The sequence below is a fragment of the Salmo salar genome, chromosome ssa26, assembly GCF_905237065.1.
Source record: "Salmo salar chromosome ssa26, Ssal_v3.1, whole genome shotgun sequence".
In the NCBI taxonomy this organism is placed as follows: domain Eukaryota; kingdom Metazoa; phylum Chordata; class Actinopteri; order Salmoniformes; family Salmonidae; genus Salmo; species Salmo salar.
The window spans coordinates 16,494,213-16,513,891 of record NC_059467.1 but is presented as its reverse complement, the minus strand read 5'-3'; the positions used below and the strand labels follow the sequence as shown (position 1 = coordinate 16,513,891).

Sequence of the window (19,679 nt, the reverse complement as noted above, 5' to 3'; positions counted from 1 at the left end):
GGCATGTCATGCAGCCATGTGTGAGTCCATCTAAGACCACCACTGTTTAGGGCATAATGCTCTGTAAGGTCATCTTCCTTCAGGTCCAAGCTTACTGCAATCCAAAACGGCATTACCACACCACAGGATACATTCATAATGTTAAATAATACATTGTGTTTTATACGTTGAAACAAGCTTTCCATATAAACACACCATGTGAAGTCCACCAAGCTACTGTACTGGTCTGTGTCTACCATGGCATTTTCCTGCTAATTAATGGTCCCTCCTCTGTATTTCCCTTTCATTACTGGCTATCAGTGAAAAGTACAGGAGAGTTAAGGAATCTAGTGGAACACTGTCTGGAAAGAGCTTCAGCTCCCTGGGACCATGTGTCTGGCTCAGAGCCACACTCCAAACTACTTACTGATCTCACTATTCTAATGACCTCACACCAAACCAAATCACTGCACAGGAAATGCAATAATTGGTGGCTGGTAAACATGAGGTAAGATTTTGCTTAAGGACGCTGCGGCTTTTTCATTTGGACGTGGCTCTCGGGGCCACTCCATGGGAACTTCCTTTTCGACTTCAATAAGCTTTGGTCTGCATCTGTTTATTTTACATAATCTGTAATCTATCAATGTCAACATCTAAAACCAGCGGTGAACATCAAACACAAAGCCGTCATTAATATCAGTATTTATCAGTGAGGTTATATAAAGAACAACATGCAGCAAAAGAGCTGTGGTATCTCTCTGTCACTTCCCCTGGGTGTAAGACGACAGAACTGGTGTCCGTTTGATCAGAACTCCAGTTCTGTCGTTATGTCAGCGAGTGAGTGGCATCCGTGCACGCCTCCTGCTGTGCATACCGCGCCTTGTAATTTACATGATGAGGTAAGTTAATGAGGGTCGTGTGGAAAACCATCAGACTGAGAACTGTCCAGGACCGTTTAGTAGAGTCACGCTGACCGGGTATTTTTAGTAGGTTTCCACAGTTCCTAAAAATGCCAGTCTACCAACCAGGCTTTTCAATTAAGGGGATGAAATGAATGACTTCATCAATCCCAGAAAACCCATGAGAGAACCTCATGTCCTTTTACTGATGACCAATAATTGACGAGTGAACGCAATGATGCAAACCTAATGAAATAGACTTTCATTTCATAAGAACCCTATCTATAAAGTTGTTTATGAATGTAAATGACTAATGTGAACACTACTGCCATTCCATTTCCAATGCTGTGCAGGCCTGTGTCTCAGAGGCGCTTCAAAACCTGCTATAATGTGATTGAGAAGATAGGGTTAAAAGTCTCATACAGGATCCCTGATGATGGTCAACATTAATCTCTATTAAGGGTGAATGTTTGGTTTCACCGTGATTTAGTGGATGATGAAGAGTGAGTGACAGCATGACGACTTGTATAAATATAGCCTTTTATTGGGCTTTGAGCTAATGTTCCCATAATTACATTATCTGAAATTAATGAGATTGTGTCTATGAATTTATTTTTTATAGTGGATTTGAAGGTTAATTTATCTCGTTTAAAGACATCGTGAGTATCTTAAATGTTCATTACGTAAAGGCACAAACTCGTTAAATTGGATTCAGCTGTTATAAAATTTCACACTAATGCCGCACTGAGCTCAGGTGCTAAGTGACGGGTCTAAGGTGTCAACATTGCAGGCTAGTCTGGTGGCGAGAGGGATGATAGTAGAATGGGATTCACATGATTAAACCGATGAGGGGCTATTCTGTTCTGACCCACCTCCTCGCAAATGGTGAATCAATGTATGAATGTATCCACTCCATTTGCGGAATAATGTCAAGTTGAATGTTGTCCTACTCGTATATAGTAGCAACAGACTACTAAATTGGTACGTACTTACGTTTACATTCATCATTCTAATCAGAGAATTCTTAGTTAACCTTAACCTCAGTTCAGAATCTAAGCAGTCACGTCTTCTCTCCAAACTAGCTAGATGTGGGATCGCTATGACCTCATGTTGGGCTACACATGTAGCTGTAGTTTCTATATTTTAGTGCCATCATAAGTCAGTGTATTGATGTTGGCACGCCATTACGGAAAAATCACAAAGACACTGTTTATCAACAGATCAAAGTCTGGATAAATGAACACTAATAACAAAGGGTATGAGTCTGTGTGTTTACTGTCCTAATGTGGTGTCGTTCATAATAACTGTTTTCATGGCCTCTAATCTAAACTGTTGATGGGAGCAGCTTCAGAGAAATATTACTGTGTGTTGATGTTGCACAACAAAAGACAATCCCACATGGGATGAAGCCATTGTAATTACCAATTCACATTAGAGGCTATTGATGGCATTTCAACTGGGGACCACTAATATAATCGTTTAGGAATGGGTGTGTTGTGTTCTTGTCTGTGTTGGAAGGTCTTTGACTCTCTCTTTCTCACTATAGTTACCACAGTATCCTACTCTCTTTTTGTATAGTTGAATACTGACATGGACCTACTCCAATATAAGGGCAGGAAATACCAGATTATCCATCTCATGTACATCAGGTGGTTAAAGATGGAATCTGCAGTAGGGTGAAACAGCTCCACTGGCCGCCCCACCACAGTTGTTATTGTTTTTGTTGATGAGCTGAGGAGCGTTGCGCAGCATCCTTCGCGCGTGCAATGATGTCAGAGGGAAAAAACAGTGTTGGTTGTTTGCAGTAACTTCTTTGTTGTTATAATATCCCAAACGGACGTGGCATTTTCACCACTAACCCTTATCACTTGTGGGAATTGGCCTATATGGATAGGGGTAAATTGAAATGTTCCTTACAGAATAAATATGAAAGGCATATGCATAACCATGGTAGCAATTGAAAGGGAACAGCATGTTTGTATTTGGTTAGAATATATTTTTTAGTTAAAAGTAAAATTCAAAAAAGAACAGGAAGAGTTCTGAGATTATTGGTCAAATGATTAGACCAAAGGCGAGGACACGAAAGTACACATTACAAGACTGAATTCAAACATTACACTGTTGATTTTGTGCATTTTACATTTACTGTACTTTTCGCCACATTTGTTGATAACGACATCTGAAAATACTCTGGATAAATTCAGTAACATAGTAAAACTATTCCTGAAAAATGTGGGGTAGGTGCAACATAAGACAACAAAATGACAAGGGGTTGAGTGGGACGACTAACTGGTGTACAAGTGGTCACACCTCTCCAGTGTGTGAAGCGCAGACCCAGAGCTCTGACGTCATGTGTAGCATGTTACTGTAAAGATACTGCGTTCCAATGTAGGCGTTTATCAGTGCCCAAACCTGCCATTTTCAACCCGTAGACTGGTAGAAGTGTAAAGGGCAACGGATTCCAGCTTTAACTAGGTTCCATGTCCACTTAAAATGATGACCCATCTGACTGAGGTCAACTCTCCCTTATGTCTATGTCTAGACCTGGGTATCCTCCTCTATAGGCACAGAGGTATAGCAGAACATTACAGTAAGCCCCCTACCTTCCCAGAAGCAGCAGCAGAGAGTGGACTCAGTCATACTTGTGGTCTCCAGTCTTCACGCTCTCAGCTGGCTTCCTGTGAATGGCACGGAGCCGAACCCTGGGCTCTGCACTGAGCTGTATAAGAGAGAGAGCAGCAGGACAATCAGCACAGACACAACACCCTGCATACAGGGAGGAGAGAGACTACGCAACACTACTACACAGAGATACTCACAGGGTAAGACAGCTCCATAGTCGCCTTCTCTTTCCCTCTCGTTCCCTGTTGACCCATCTTTGAACTTTACTATTAACGTTGTTCTTTCAACAGACAGATTCGTTTATAGACGATTTGGGGGTGCTGAATGCGAGTTCAGCTTCTGTTCTTTGAGTGTTGGTTTATTGATGATATAAAACTGTTCAACAGATGCACATTTGGGAGTTCAGACATTTCATAAAATACTGAAAGACATTCTCGTTAGTCTGTGTGAACTTGAAAGACAGTTTGACGTATTGACGGACAATAGGTTTCAGCTTGCATGTGTGTAGCTATGAGTGTTTGTGTGATTGTGCAAGGAGGTAGCCTATTCATGGAAATAAGTAAAAGTGTGTGCGTGGCTTTTCATGGGATATAATTTGTGTGTGCACGTGTGCGTGCCAGTGTGTGTTTTCTATTTGGCTTGTGTAGCCCTGTGCTTGGTCAATGGATGCAGAAACGTTTTAGTGTTCCCTTGACACCAAGTGATGGTTAGCACAGATGTGTCATTTGAGAGGGCTTCTGCACATCCATATTGTTCTTTCATTCTGTATGTTTCTGCACCCGCCTCTACTAGAGACCTCAAAGCGTGAGAAGGATAAAAATAGTGATTATTGTTTTTTATTTGATAAATCTGTCATTCTGCTGGCCCTCGCTACATATTCGTCGCCAAACCCACTGGCTCCAGGTCATCTATAAGTATTTGCTAGGTAAAGCCCTGCCTTATCTCAGCTCACCGGTCACCATAGCAACACCCACCCATAGCACACGCTCCAGCAGGTATATTTCACTGGTTATCCCCAAAGCCAACACCTCCTTTGGCCGCCTTTCCTTCCAGTTCTCTGCTGCCAATGACTGGAACGAATTGCAAAAATCACTGAAGCTGGAGACCTATATCTCCCTCACTAACTTTAAGCATCAGCTGTCAGAGCAGCTTACCAATCACTGTACCTGTACACAGCCCATCTGTAAATAGCACACCCAACTACCTCATTTCCATTTTGTTAATTATTATTTTGCTCTTTTGCACCCCAGTATCTCTACTTGCAGATCATCATCTGCACACCTATCACTCCAGTGTTAATGCTAAATTGTAATTATTTTGCCACTATGGCCTATTTATTTCCTTACCTCCCTAACCTTACTACATTTGCACACATTGTATATAGATTTTTCTATTGTGTTATTGACTGTACGTTTGTTTATCCCATGTGTAACTCTGTTGTTTTTTGTAGCACTGCTTTGCTTTATCTTGGCCAGGACTCAGTTGTAAATGAGAACTTGTTCTCAACTGGCCTACCTGGTTAAGTAAAGGTGAAATAATAAATAAATACTTTAAAAAAAAATGTTTTTTTACAATTATTTTACCCCTTTTTTCTCCCCAATTTCGTGGTATCCAATTGGTAGTTAGTCTTGTCTCATCGCTGCAACTCCCGTACGGACTCGGGAGAGGCAAAGGTCGAGAGTCGTGCGTCCTCCGAAACACAACCCAGCCAAGCCACACTGCTTCTTGACACAATGCACATCCAACCCGGAAGCCAGCCGCACCAATGTGTTGGAGGAAACACCGTACACCTGGCGACCTGGTCAGCGTGCACTGCGCCCGGCCCGACACAGGAGTCGCTAGTGCGCGATGAGACAAGGATATCCCTGCCGGCCAAACTCTCCCCAACCCGGATGAGCCTTGGCCAATTGTGCACCGCCCCATGGGCCTCCCAGTCGCGGCCCGGCTGCGACAAAGCCTGGGCTCGAACCCAGAATCTCTGGTGGCACAGCTAGCACTGCGATGCAGTACCTTAGACCACTGCGCCACCCGGGAGAGGCCCATAAATACATTTAACCACCAATATACTGTATGTTTTTTAAATTACTATTGATCTCCTCAGTGAAAAAATGCATTTAATAACTGTCACCAGGGTGTAGATCAGTGGAGGCTGGTGGGAGGAGTTATAGGAGGACCGTCTCATAGTAATGGCTGGAATGGCATTAATGGAACAGAGTGGAACGTAATTTCCATATGTTTGATACCTTTCCATTTATTCCATTCCAGCCATTATAATGAGCCCATCCTCTTATAGCGCCTCCCTCCAGCCTCCTCTAACAATCCATCCAGGGAATCATATGCAATAGAAAATAAAAGCATTTCCTTTAATACTGTGGAACACAAAGTCACACTTTACTGTTTTTGTTTGCGATAATCTGCCAGCAATGATTCTGGCTAAGTATTTACATTTCCCCTCTACAGGAGTTGCTGGAGGTGTTGGTGGAGTATTCTTTGTGTTGTCGTGCCTGGCGTGTGAAGGTCATTACCATAAGGTCAGAGGTCACAGGTCAGAGGCAACAGCAGAGTGCCAGGATGTGCTGCCTATCAACATGGGCTTTCCTCCTAGCTCTGGGAGTCACCACTACGGCACAAGGTTGGTCTTCATTAGCAGTTACTATTTACATTCTCCTTACTGTCCCCAACACACACACACCCCTAACATGTACACACACACACACATCCCTAACACACACACACACACACACACACACAACTCGGTATGGGAGTTGTAACTCCATAACTCATTCACAAGGCTCAGCTTGGGAATTGTAAATATTATTTCAACTGGAAAACTTTTACATTTTTTCAACATGTGTCAAAACATAACCAGGATGATATCCTGTATGTGGAAATTCGATTATCATTGATAATTTCATTATACAGTTGAGAGTATTATCTAATGTGAATTTGAGAAGTCAGAACAGAGGTCTCCTTTGGACATAGACAGCAGCCTGGTGATCTTATTGTTGCATGTCCCCATTAATGATTCTGCTCTACAACCTTAAGTAGGCGGGATACAGTGGGGGGAAAAAGTATTTGATCCCCTGCTGATTTTGTACGTTTGCCCACTGATAAAGAAAGGATCAGTCTATAATTTTAATGGTAGGTTTATTTGAACAGTGAGAGACAGAATAACAACAAAAATATCCAGAAAAACGCATGTCAAAAATTTTATAAATTGATTTGCATTTTAATGAGGGAAATAAGTATTTGACCCCCTCTCAATCAGAAAGATTTCTGGCTCCCAGGTGTCTTTTATACAGGTAACGAGCTGAGATTAGGAGCACACCCTTAAAGGGAGTGCTCCTAACCACAGCTTGTTACCTGTAAAAAAGACACCTGTCCACAGAAGCAATCAATCAGTCTCGACCATGGCCAAGACCAAAGAGCTCTCCAAGGATGTCAGGTACAAGATTGTAGACCTACACAAGGCTGGAATGGGCTTCAAGACCATCGCCAAGCAGCTTGGTGAGAAGGTGACAACATTTGGTGCGATTATTCGTAAATGGAAGAAACACAAAATAACTGTCAATATCCCTCGGCCTGGGGCTCCATGCAAGATCTCACCTCGTGGGGTTGCAATGATCATGAGAACGGTGAGGAATCAGCCCAGAACTACACGGGAGGATCTTGTCAATGATCTCAAGGCAGCTGGGACCATAGTCACCAAGAAAACAATTGGTAACACACTACGCCGTGAAGGACTGAAATCCTGCAGCGCCCGCAAGGTCCCCCTGCTCAAGAATACATATACATGCCCGTCTGAAGTTTGCCAATGAACATCTGAATGATTCAGAGGACAACTGGTGAAAGTGTTGTGGTCAGATGAGACCAAAATGGAGCTCTTTGGCATCAACTCAACTCGCCGTGTTTGGAGGAGGAGGAATGCTGCCTATGACCCCAAGAACACCATCTCCACCGTCAAACATGGAGGTGGAAACATTATGCTTTGGTGGTGTTTTTCTGCTAAGGGGACAGGACAACTTCACCGCATCAAAAGGACGATGGACGGGGTCATGTACCGTCAAATCTTGGGTGAGAACATCCTTCCCTCAGCCAGGGCATTGAAAATGGGTCGTGGATGGGTATTCCAGCATGAATGTGACCCAAAACACACGGCCAAGGCAACAAAGGAGTGGCTCATGAAGAAGCGCATTAAGGTCTCCAGACCTTAATCCCATAGAAAATCTGTGGAGGGAGCTGAAGGTTCGAGTTGCCAAACGTCAGCCTCGAAACCTTAATGACTTGGAGAAGATCTGCAAAGAGGAGTGGGATAAAATCCCTCCTGAGTTGTGTGCAAACCTGGTGGCCAACTACAAGAAACGTCTGACCTCTGTGATTGCCAACAAGGGTTTTGCCACCAAGTACTAAGTCATGTTTTGCAGAGGGGTCAAATACTTATTTCCCTCATTAAAATGCAAATCATTTTATAGCATTTTTGACATGTGCTTTTCTGGATTTTTTTGTTGTTATTCTGTCTCTCACTGTTCAAATAAACCTACCATTAAAATTATAGACTGATAATTTCTTTGTAAGTGGGCAAACGTACAAAATCAGCAGGGGATCAAATACTTTCCCCCCCCACTGTATGTATAAGCACCAGGCTAAGGAGACACCTGTCTGCAATTGGCCACACAAGTATGTGCCAGTAGCATGCTTATACTGAGCCCCAATGTGAACTCAGAACAATATAGCGTTTGGTGGGTACTGTAAATGCAATGGTCTGGGAAAAGTTCAAATATGCATTATGTAACACTGTACACTACAAATGTCATTCTGTAAATTACACAGAATGAATAATGAGTATCAATCTCTTGGTTTCAGTGACATTACAGTACAAAGCAGTTGATTGTTTGCAGCTGAGAGTAACGATGGAACATAAATGGAAAATAAATAAACTCTTGTAGCCTTTTCACTGTTGGTCCACAACATATTTCCTCGACCACTTTGAAATGCTATTGGCAGCTTCATGTGTTGGAGCAATTCATTTTATTTCCAAAGTACACAGGGCAAATCACCAGAAAGAGATTAGTGTGGCACAACACGAAGTTAAAGTCAAACTCGTAATATACTGTTCCATGACTCAGAGTAGTGTTGAAAAGTTCAACGATTTGAAAGATACAGATTCTTTCCCATTGCTTTATGGGTGGTCAGACTACTCTAGGAAGAAATAGCCAGAGGTTTGGTCTGTCTGGTCTGAGTTTTGGCCAGTCTGGTCAGCATTAAGGCATTGGTCAGTGATGTCACAACAGGTCAATCATGAGTCATCATGAGGTGTGTGTGATGTTTTACAGGAACATGGAGGAGAGACAGTTTGAGAGTTGCGAGACAAAACAACCCTGCAGTGTACCACTCTGAAGGTAACATTTAACATCTCTTTACACAATTGTCACGACTGTGGCTTTAAGTACGGCTTGTGGCTTTAAGTCTGGTTAATGTCTATGTAATAATATGGTTTGAAGAACTATAACTTTCAGAATTACAGCCCAATGGCACCAGTTATGTTTACAGCAGCAGAGAAAAGAGCTAAAAAATGTAATGCCATTGTTTTATGGCCAAAGAGGAAACACTGTAACATTCTGAAGTAGTATTCATTGTGTGACATTCTGTGTCCAGATAACTATGAATGGACCACTTGGTTCAACGTGGACCACCCTGGAGGTCGAGGAGACTATGAGCAGTTGGATGCTATCCGTTTCTACTACCGTGCGCGGGTGTGTGATGCCCCCCAGGCCCTGGAGGCTCGTACCACTGACTGGATCCCCGCTCGCAACACGGGGGAGAAGATCCACGAGGACCCTTCCCTGGGCTTCTGGTGTGCCAACGCTGAGCAGGCCCCTGGCCGCAACTGCTCCAACTACGCTGTGCGCTTCCTGTGCCCCAAAGGTGTGGCTGGGAGCCTTACTTTAATACAGTTGAGAAGTAGCTACTGTATTATGTCAAATAAAACTGTTCTATAATAGTGAAAGCCATCATCCTCCAAGTAATATTTCTAGCTACTGCAATTATATCTGTCTTTTGTAATGTAGTGAAAACCTATTTTCAATCAGGCAACACTGGGTCAGAAGGCTCTCAGGATGCCTGGGGTCCTTGGTCAGACTGGAGTCATTGCTCTGCCAAGTGTGGTCTGGTGGCAATGCAGGTGCGCTCCAGGAAATGCCAGTCCCAGCCTAAGCAATGGGATAAGCAGTGCAGCGGACCTACAGTGGAGGGTAGAGCCTGCAAAGGACCTGAATGCCCTGGGACTGGTGAGTCACTATCAACATCTCCATTACAGCTATTAAATATGATAGAAACCTCTGTACTATTTGCATACCATTTGCATTTTATTCTAGAAATGGTCATAGCTAAACCAATGTCCAAAGGCACTGTCTGACATGTTAAACTGTATTGCTGCTGTTGTTCCAGGTTGCACACTGCACTGTGAGATGGGTAGGGTGAATGCGGAGTGTGACACCTGTATGTGTCAGGACCACATTGTACTGGGCTCTGTCCGCAGTGCTGGAGGTCTCCCTGCCCCAGGGGCCACCATCCTCCGCTTCGGCCCCAGCTCCAAACTCCTCACCGTCACCGACCACAATGGACACTTCCGCATCCCAGGGATCTGTCCCGACGGCAACGCCACACTGACCGTCCAGCTGCGGAACCACGCCCCTCACACTGTCATCGTGCCCCACAGCACCGAACGCACCTCTGTCCTCAGTATCATGCTGAATAGAGCAGGTAAAATGGCCACACAAAAAGAAATGAAAGCTGACATTGTTACATTTCTCTGTTTTACATTGGTCTCAGACACTGTAATGTGATCCCTCAGAGAAGCTCCATGTGGTGAAGAACCCTGAGAACAAGGCCAGAAGAGAGGGCCAGACAGCTGCTCTCTGCTGCAAAGTGGGTGGATCACCAGAGCCAGAAGATTACCAGTGGTAAGCCAATGGATCTGTAATGACAGCTTGGAAAATGTTATATATTTACCATATCAAAATCAAACAGTATTGGCTGGGTATAGTGTTCAACAGTCATCTGTGACTCGGTAGGTTTCACAACGGCAGCCTGCTGGACGGGAAGCAGCTGAACTATGACAGCACGCTGGTCTTAAGAAACCTGAGCATGGAGCAGACTGGGGAGTACTACTGCAGAGCCAGCAATCAGGCTGGGGCCATCAAGTCCAAACCAGCCATAGTCACAGTCTTAGGTCTGATCACAAAGCACCATGGTTGATATTCACACATTCATATTTACTATGTGAACAGCCACTAGCATGACATCAGTCAATGATCAGAGGGAGAACGAAAGGGCATTGATTTTCTCATAAAATAATTGATTGTAAATCTTTTAATGTGTTTTCTACCCCTTTCTCCTCACAGGTAAAGATCAACCTTCATGTAACCCAAAACCCGAATCCTACCTTATTCGCTTACCTCATGACTGCTATCAAAACAGCACCGACTCACTCTATTACGACGTAGGAAAGTGCCACTCAGGGACTTGTGCAGGACGGCTGGACAATGGAATCAGGTGCAAAGACTCAGTGGCTTACTGCTGTGGGGTGGCAAAGATGGAGGAGAAACAACTGAAATGCCAGGGCTATGAGCTCCCTACCATGGTGGTGACCGAATGTGGCTGCCAGAAGTGTGTGGAGACCAAGGCCATTGTGCGTGGGCGGGCTGTGGCCGCAGACACTGGGGAGCCCATGAGATTTGGTCACGTCTACATCAATGGAGCCAGAGTCAGCCGCACAGGCTACAAAGGCACCTTCTCCATCCAGGTCCCCCATGACACTGAAAGGCTGGTGATGACCTTTGTGGACAACATGGATAAGTTTGTCAACACCACCAAGGTTCTTCCATTCAACACCAAAGGGGGCGCCGTCTACCATGAGATCAAGCTTTTGAGGAAGAAGGAACCAGTGACCATCAGCTCAACAGAGCTCAACACTCTTCAGCTGGGAGAGGTGGAGGGCCAGAATCCTATTGCTGAGATCCAGATCCCACCCAACTCCTTCTACAAGCAGAGTGGAGAAGTATTTGTGGGTAATGTGAAGGCTAGCATCACTTTTCTGGACGCTAGAGACGTGTCCACAGCAGCAGCCGCACAGAGTGACCTCAACTTCATAGGAGATGAGGGTGACACCTTGCCCCTGAGAACATACGGTATGTTCTCAGTTGACTTCAGGGACGAGGAGGCTGGAGAACCACTGAATGCCGGAGAAGTGAAGGTGAAAATGGATTCAACACAGGTGAAAATGCCCGAGCACCTGGACACCATGAAGCTGTGGTCCTTGAACCCCGACACAGGCTTGTGGGAGGAGGAGGGGGTCTTCCAGATGGAGAAGAAGCAACGTGGTAAAAGGGAAGAGAGGACCTTCCTCATTGGGAACATGGAGATCAGAGAGAGGAGGCTGTTTAACCTGGACGTCCCAGAAAACAGGAGGTGTTACATCAAGGTGCGAGGCTTCCGCAGCGATCGCTTCATGCCTAGTGAGCAGGTAGAGGGAGTGGTGGTGACCCTGATCAACATGGAGCCCACTGCAGGTTACTCCTCCAACCCTCGTGCCTGGGGACGCTTTGACAGCGTCATCACTGGCCCCAATGGTGCCTGTCTGCCTGCCTTCTGCGACGACCAGAAACCTGACGCATATTCTGCCCACGTCATGGCCAACATGGGAGGAGAAGAACTCGAGGCAGTCCCATCTGCTCCCAAGTTTAACCCCAACATCATTGGAGTCCCTCAGCCGTACCTGGGCAAGCTGAACTACAGACGGTCAGACCACAATGACCCCAGGTTAAAGAAGACAGCCTTCAGCATCAATGTGGCCAAGCCCAGCCCAAACACAGCTGAAGAGCTCAATGGACCTGTGTACTCATTTGACCAACTGAAAGAATGTGAGGAAGCCCCATTTACTGCAGGCCACTTCCGCTTCACCAGAGTGGAGGGAGATCGCTACGACTACAACACAGTGCCTTTCAACGAAGACGATCCTATGAGCTGGACAGAAGATTACCTGAGCTGGTGGCCAAAGCCCATGGAGTACCGAGCCTGCTATGTCAAGGTCAAGATCAATGGTCCCCATGAGATCAACATGCGCTCCCGAAACCAGGGCGGCACTCACCCCAAGACCGTTGGCCAACTGTATGGCCTCCGCGACACCCGCAGCATCCGCGACATGGACCAGTCCACCGTCTCTGCTGTGTGCCTGGAGTTCAAGTGCAGCGGCATGCTCTATGACCAGGACCGAGTGGACCGCACTCTGGTGAAGGTGATCCCTCAGGGCAGCTGTAAGAGGGACAATGTTAACTCCATGCTTCAAGAGTACCTGGTTAATCACCTGCCTCTAGCCGTCAACAACGACACCAATGAGTTCACAATGCTGGCACCACTGGACCCTCTGGGCCACAACTATGGCATCTACACAGTGACAGACCAGGACCCCCGCACTGCCAAAGAGATAGCACTGGGACGCTGCTTTGATGGCACCTCTGACGGTACTTCCCGTGTCATGAAGAGCAATGAGGGAGTGGCACTTACCTTTACCTGTGGCGACCGTGAGGTGACCCGTCAAAGCGTGTTCCAGGCTCTGCAGAACTCCCCCGGGCAGTCTCTGGCGAGTGCAGTGAGGGATGGCCGAGGCAGGAAGCAGAGAGCAGGAGCCAATGCACTTCGCAACAGCCGTAGACGCAGTACTCGGAATCCCACTGCCACACGCACCTCAGGCTAAAGCACAGCACTACAAATCAGGGTCTCCACATCACAATCACATCAGACATGTTGGCAAATTACTAAAGAAAGTGGGTATTGGTGATGGGATTCAAATGTATACTTTAGCCCTTCAGTAAAGATACCCAAGTTTTTTTTCTTCATTATGTACTGCTTGTAATAACATTTGATTTGTGACTGAAATATGTTTTTTGATTGTGAGTAAGGCCCATAACAATATATTTGTTCAGTTATGAATTTATGGTTATCTATAACACAGGTATCTCCTAGGGAACATTTGGTGGAGATTTTAATGTTACTGCAAATATTGTATTTTCTTCACCTGTACTGTGATGAATATTTACTACTTGAAATTGTAAATAATGGGATATTTATTACACATGCCATTCAAGATTGTAACCAGTGATTAAGACACCACGAAAATCAAAACAAATCAGCCAAAAAGTATAAACACCATGGGACCACGCAGCCGTCATATCGCTCAGGAAGGAGATGCGTTCTGTCTCCTAGAGATGAACGTACTTTGGTGCGAAAAGTGCAAATCAATCCCAGAACAGCAAAGGACCTTGTGAAGATGCTGGAGGAAACAGGTACAAAAGTATCTATATCCACAGTAAAACAAGTCCTAAATCGACATAACCTGAAAGGCCACTCAGCAAGGAAGAAGCCACAGCTCCAAAACCGCCATAAAAAAGCCAGACTACGGTTTGCAACTGCACATGGGGACAAAGATCGTACTTTTTGGAGAAATGTCCTCTGGTCTGATGAAACAAAAATGGAACTGTTTGGCCATAATGACCATCGTTATGTTTGGAGGAAAAAGGGGGAGGCTTGCAAGCCGAACAAAACACCATCCCAACCGTGAAGCACGGGGGTGGCAGCATCATGTTGTGGGGGTGCTTTGCTGCAGGAGGGACTGGTGCACTTTACAAAATACATGGCATCATGAGGCAGGAAAATTATGTGGATATATTGAAGCAACATCTCAAGACATCAGTCAGGAAGTTAAAGCTTGGGCACAAATGGGTCTTCCAAATGGACAATGACCCCAAGCATACTTCCAAAGTTGTGGCAAAATGGCTTAAGGACAACAAAGTCAAGGAATTGGAGTGGCCATCACAAAGCCCTGACCTCAATCCTATAGAAAATTTGTGGGCAGAACTGAAAAAGCATGTGCGAGCAAGGAGGCCTACAAACCTGAATCAGTCACACCAGCTGTGTCAGGAGGAATGGGCCAAAATTCACCCAACTTATTGTGGGAAGCTTGTGGAGGGCTACCTGAAATGTTTGACCCAAGTTAAACAATTTAAAGGCAATGTTACCAAATACTAATTGAGTGTATGTAAACTTCTGACCCACTGGGAATGTGATGAAAAAAATAAAAGCTGAAATAAATCTCTCAATTATTATTCTGATATTTCACATTCTTAAAATAAAAGTGGTGATCCTAAATGACCTAAGACAGGGAATTTTTACTAGGATTAAATGTCAGGAATTGTGAAAAACTGAGTTTAAATGTATTTGGCTAAGGTGTATGTAAACTTCTGACTACAACTGTAGCTGACATTGTAAAGCGCACACTGCGGACAAGCTACTTCCAATCAATGAAAGCCATAACTGTCAGTGAACTCAGTTTAAAAAAAAGTAGAGAAATTGGTTAATTTATGCTTTCGACCAGTGATTTTATTAAATTAGATGCATATAAAACACTGAAGAGCTGGTCATCTTTTACGGTATATTGTACACCATGACCAATTTCCTTAACAATTTGAAAACTATCAAATGTTAGAAAATAGGAATAAACATGTCCCTTTCTACCATTATGAAGACAATAAGGTCAGCCCATAAGCCCCCCTCCTTGTCTCACTTGATACAAGCCTGCAGAAGCAATGTTAAGGAGACCAGTTGTGTGAGAACTTGCTAGATCACAATTTTATCTGCATTAGTAGCAATTAATGAGCAAAGTTCATTTGTCATGCACAAAAAAAAAATACCTAAAAATCACTCGCTTCAACTGTTCAATGATATTCCACAGAGGATGGCCATGAGGTTTGGTCAGATCTATCGTAAAATGAATTAGACTTGGGCTGTATACTATATAATTTTGAGACACAGTATTATTTTCAATACAACTGCTTAGAACTAGCTTAGACATGCCAAATAAATGCATTGGGTTTACTAACTCACTAGATCAGTGGTTCGCTTGCAAGATCAAGCTTCTTGGTTACAGCAGAGACAACCAAGTCCCTCCTCGTTAAATCCTTGCTGCTTAAATGTGTTTGGTGCATTCAGGACCAGTATGATGGTATGAAAATCTGGATAGCGCCCAACTCTAAAACGCATTACACTTGTCTATGCATTTTTACAGTGAATGCATAAGCCCCCTGTAAAATCTCAAACTACTAAACATGTAGTGTCAGTTTCAAAGCACGAACAATGCAACTTTTGATGGATAAAGATAACATGTGTATTTGGCAACCGTTATAGATACTATATACTTTCCGGGAAGAAACCCATCGACAGGTAAAGTGAAATACCTATAATATTTATAGACATTCTGGGTGAAATTATTTGCATAGAACCTAATTTGTTTAGATGTCACTGCAGTAGCAACTGGAATTTGACATGAGCATATAATTTCTCTAAATCAAAAACGTGCTCTACAAATCACATACAGCATGTAAAGTATTTTTCACTGTGTTTTGTATCTTTATGAAGTTTGGAGGCTGAATGAGAGAAAAGGCAATTTCATTATGTATTAACAGAAGTGTTGGTACTGGATGCTCCCTGTATAGTCCCTCGGATCATTGAAGCAAAACGAAAGGGCGACACATTGTTCAGGTTTTTCCAGGATGACACTGGATAGCATGAGAAGTACAGCTGCATTTCTGAGGGTTAAAGGGTGAAAGGGCAGTGGGGATATAGCCGTCGTCACATGAAGTCATCATAGTCTTGGGTGTAGCCACCATCGAATTCTCCATAGTCTGCAAGGTCATCTTTCCCCTTGGCTTTCATACCGCCACCAAGTACAACTCCTTTCTTCTTCTTTTTGCCTTTGATTGCCTGTGGAACCAAAACAAAACTTAAACCATTTCTGCAAATAATCACTCGGTGTTCTTCAAAGTGAATATTCACGTAAATGGCGCAACCAGGGTGTAAGTTAGTTCCTTGAGCAGAGACCAATGAAAAGCAATCTGGAGGTACTGGTAGAGGTCTCCCTCCACTGACCGTAAAGAGAACTACAATACATGAAGAAAACTCTAGAAGGATGACATCATTTTTGTTGAGCATGAATAAGAAACAACTTACCTTTTCTTGCTTCTGTTTTTCATTAAGTAGCACTGTTAGGGAAGAGCTGATTTTCTTTAAGTCTTCAACTTCCACTGTGTAGAAAACAGGACATTTAGTTGACAAGTTAATACGTTATAACAACGGTTGAGGCTGAACATTAGTGAACTCCAAATATGTCAAGTCAAACCGTTGTTGAATGGCTTATGTATATATACACATATCTCAACATTTGGTATTTTTAACATGTGGTTTGGCATTTGTTTTAAAGTAATAAGTTAAGTGCTCAAACCTAAAACACACTGAATAATAAATAATGTACCATAATCCATGTAGGATGTTGAACTCACATGAAATACAGAGCTCGCGAAACAGTGACTCCAAGAAGCTTGAATAATGCACCGATTTTTCATACTGTAATATTTTCACTTTCAGCAGCTTTTCAAACTCTGTGAAGTCCTCTTTAGAAGATGGACACATGGCTTCAATTCCAGAAACATTGTTTGTGGTACTACCCCCTGAAATTCCTGAAATGACAAGGAGAAAAACTAATGAGAACACACAATAACAGCTGGCTAGTGGGTACACATTAAAATGTATGTTTCATGTATAAGGGAAACGTTTAAAAAATCTGGAAAAATTACATCCTTGATATCTGGGTTTAACCTGACAGGATATTCCAGGATCTTACCAAAAGCCTCTTTTGCCAGCTCCAAGTCAGCTTCCTCCTGCATCTTCTGGACTTTCAACTTTTCTGCTAGCTGTTGTTCGGGTGTAAGCTCTTCCTCCTCCTCCAACTATCAACAAGAAAAAAGTAAAGGATTCATAAGAGAGAAAATATTCAGCTCTGTAAAGTTAATCCAACATTTCCAAAACTCACTTTCTTTTTCAGCTCTTGTTGCTTTTTCCTTAGCCGGTTTTCTTTCTCCTTAATTTTTTCGGCCAGTTTTTTCTTCTCAGACACTTTGGCCTCTGAAACAAAAAAGAACGTTACAGCAAACCTCTGGAACAAAAACAACCATCAAATCATGTTGAAATTATACATCATTTAAGCAGGTACTTGATAATAAAAGACAAGGCAGCCAGTATGATGCAGGAACATTTTAGTGATATATTCCCAAAAATATATACAGGTATGTGCAGATCAGCATATATTATATTACAACAGGCTGCAGCCACTACTTTCTCAAACCATTGGTTGGAAATTGTATATTTCTTCACCAGCTTTCTTTGCCTCTGCTTTCTTCTCTTCCTCTTCATCATCCCAGTTATCCTACAGAGGGAGAATTGACAGGAATGAGTCAAATGATGTGACTACATAATACTGGGTAGTTAAGTGGCTGGTTCTGGGACTTGTCTAGAGTAGGTCTTGACCCAATTTTGTAGGAAATCCACTAGATTGAGGTTATGAGACCAACTGCATTATCAAACATCAGAAGTCATGTCAGAACCAGTCACAGCAACCTCATTATCACAAAAAGTGGTTATGTAACGCATTTCAACCAATATTTGGCAAATGTGTCATATTCCCTTATTAGGGCCTCAATGGATAAGACAAGTACCTAGCTCAAGCCTTATCCAAAAACACACAGAACGTTTCTCTCGGTGTAGGCGTCATTGTAAATAAGAATTTGTTTTTAACTGACTTGGCTAGTTAAATAAATCTTACATTAAAAATAAAAAAAACTGTAGGCCTACTGTACTGATCAAGTATTGCTTTGGGGACATGAAAACACCATACGACTTCAACACTACCTATATTCCACAGAAACTATGGTGAACAATTGAAACTGCTTTGCTAGCCTTTTCCACAGCTGTATGATCCCACAGTAACGCTATACATTCGGATGACTTTCTAGACAAATGGTGAAAATGAGTCAACGGGAGAAGTCTGTTGAAGAGGATTCTCGAAAATACACTTTAGTTTAAGCATATGTCAGAGTTGGAAACATCTAGTAGTAAGGCCAATTCAGTCATCTGATGTCATCAGGGCAGAATAATGACGTTGGCAACTAACGTTAGCCAGCTAGCTTACATTCAAGTGTCTGTTAAATGTATAACACAAAGCCTTGAACGGATTTGAATGAATAATCGCAGTCAGATTATGATTAATGTTTATCTTAAAACTGGCCAGTCAACACATTAGTTCAGAGCTAACTAGCTAAATTAGCTCCTAACCTAAAAAGCTAATTCAGTAGCTAACATTAGCTAGTTAACTTACATGTTAGTAACGTTACACCATTGAATCTCCCCAACTCAGAATGCAACAAACAAGTAGTTTCTAACTAGTAAAAATACATAGCTAACGTAGAACTCAAAAACAAAAGTGCCAGATAATGAGTCTCAGCTCGAACCAGGAGACACACGCTGACTGTTTTCACATGTGCGGCCTCACAGCTTGTACAGTATCGAGCTACCGAATATATATCTGTTACCGTAAGCTAACTAGCTAGTAGAACGTGGATAATGCTATGCTAGTTGGCGGCTAGCTAGTTAGCCAGCTAATGTCCACAGACTAACTAGTAGGGCGTGTTGTGTTAGACACAACTAATGGGTTAATTATGACTTGAAAGTCAGGTGTAAGATGGCCTTCATCATGTAACTAGTTAGCTAGTTAGTTGTTTGATTACCTTAACATCTTCATCTTCGTCTTCGCCTTCCCATTTATCCAGCACTACCGCCTTTTTGATCGGCGCGACGTCCGGCTCGAAGTTGTCAGCGTCTATAAATACATATTATAATGGTAACTAACCGTTATCTTGAACGTTCAAAACGATATACTAGCTAATATCAATTACAGTGTTATCCAGCTTTCACAAAACCCAAAATATAGCTGTCGCACGATATCATTTCTAACTTTGTTCTCACCCCAATCGTCGGCATCCGCCATCTTGGCTATGTGTGTGCGGGTTTGATAAAACTCTGAACTGAAAGCGGTAAAGCAGATGGAGCAAGTAGACGAGGCTTTACCGCTCTGTAAAATGCTAGGAGTTGCTGCACTCTTCTTTTAAAGCCCCTTCATGGAAGAGTATGCCTTTTATTGAGTAAAAATAGTCGCACTGTACCTCAATCTTACATGTTAATCTTTAATATTAAATATGTAATTAAAGGCACAATCTGTCATTTCAACACCATAAC

The 19,679-nt window shown here is 43.2% G+C and overlaps 2 protein-coding genes across 2 annotated transcripts; one reads left to right on the top strand and one right to left on the bottom strand.

Annotated features, from left to right (window-relative positions):
- Positions 1-3,308: 3,308 nt before the first annotated feature.
- On the top strand, positions 3,309-13,860 carry cilp (cartilage intermediate layer protein, nucleotide pyrophosphohydrolase). Its single transcript, XM_014175441.2, has 9 exons — positions 3,309-3,700; positions 5,961-6,132; positions 8,834-8,899; positions 9,156-9,425; positions 9,590-9,787; positions 9,948-10,262; positions 10,354-10,462; positions 10,574-10,731; positions 10,904-13,860. The coding sequence occupies exons 1-9, from the start codon at positions 3,563-3,565 to the stop codon at positions 13,252-13,254; spliced, it is 3,777 nt and encodes a 1,258-aa protein (XP_014030916.1). The 5' UTR covers positions 3,309-3,562; the 3' UTR covers positions 13,255-13,860.
- Positions 13,861-14,910: 1,050 nt separating this feature from the next.
- On the bottom strand, positions 14,911-19,602 carry eif3jb (eukaryotic translation initiation factor 3, subunit Jb). Its single transcript, XM_014175443.2, has 8 exons — positions 19,410-19,602; positions 19,172-19,263; positions 17,763-17,814; positions 17,422-17,513; positions 17,233-17,338; positions 16,892-17,068; positions 16,563-16,636; positions 14,911-16,316 (listed from the first exon to the last, which is right to left on the bottom strand). Exons 1-8 carry the CDS (start codon positions 19,429-19,431, stop codon positions 16,185-16,187), a joined length of 747 nt encoding a protein of 248 aa, XP_014030918.1. The 5' UTR covers positions 19,432-19,602; the 3' UTR covers positions 14,911-16,184.
- Positions 19,603-19,679: the final 77 nt, after the last annotated feature.

Excerpts from the sequence above, each read along its gene's own strand:
- eif3jb (XM_014175443.2), bottom strand. The coding sequence starts at position 19,431 with ATGGCGGATGCCGACGATTGGG. Across the intron at positions 17,339-17,421 it reads AACAAGAGCTGAAAAAGAAA|TTGGAGGAGGAGGAAGAGCT; the intron begins GTGAGTTTTGGA and ends TCTTGTTGATAG. Across the intron at positions 16,317-16,562 it reads AAAAACAGAAGCAAGAAAAG|GCAATCAAAGGCAAAAAGAA; the intron begins GTAAGTTGTTTC and ends TTGGTTCCACAG.
- cilp (XM_014175441.2), top strand. The coding sequence starts at position 3,563 with ATGGCACGGAGCCGAACCCTGGGCTCTGCACTGAGCTGTATAAGAGAG. Across the intron at positions 9,788-9,947 it reads ACCTGAATGCCCTGGGACTG|GTTGCACACTGCACTGTGAG; the intron begins GTGAGTCACTAT and ends CTGTTGTTCCAG. Across the intron at positions 10,263-10,353 it reads TATCATGCTGAATAGAGCAG|AGAAGCTCCATGTGGTGAAG; the intron begins GTAAAATGGCCA and ends GTGATCCCTCAG.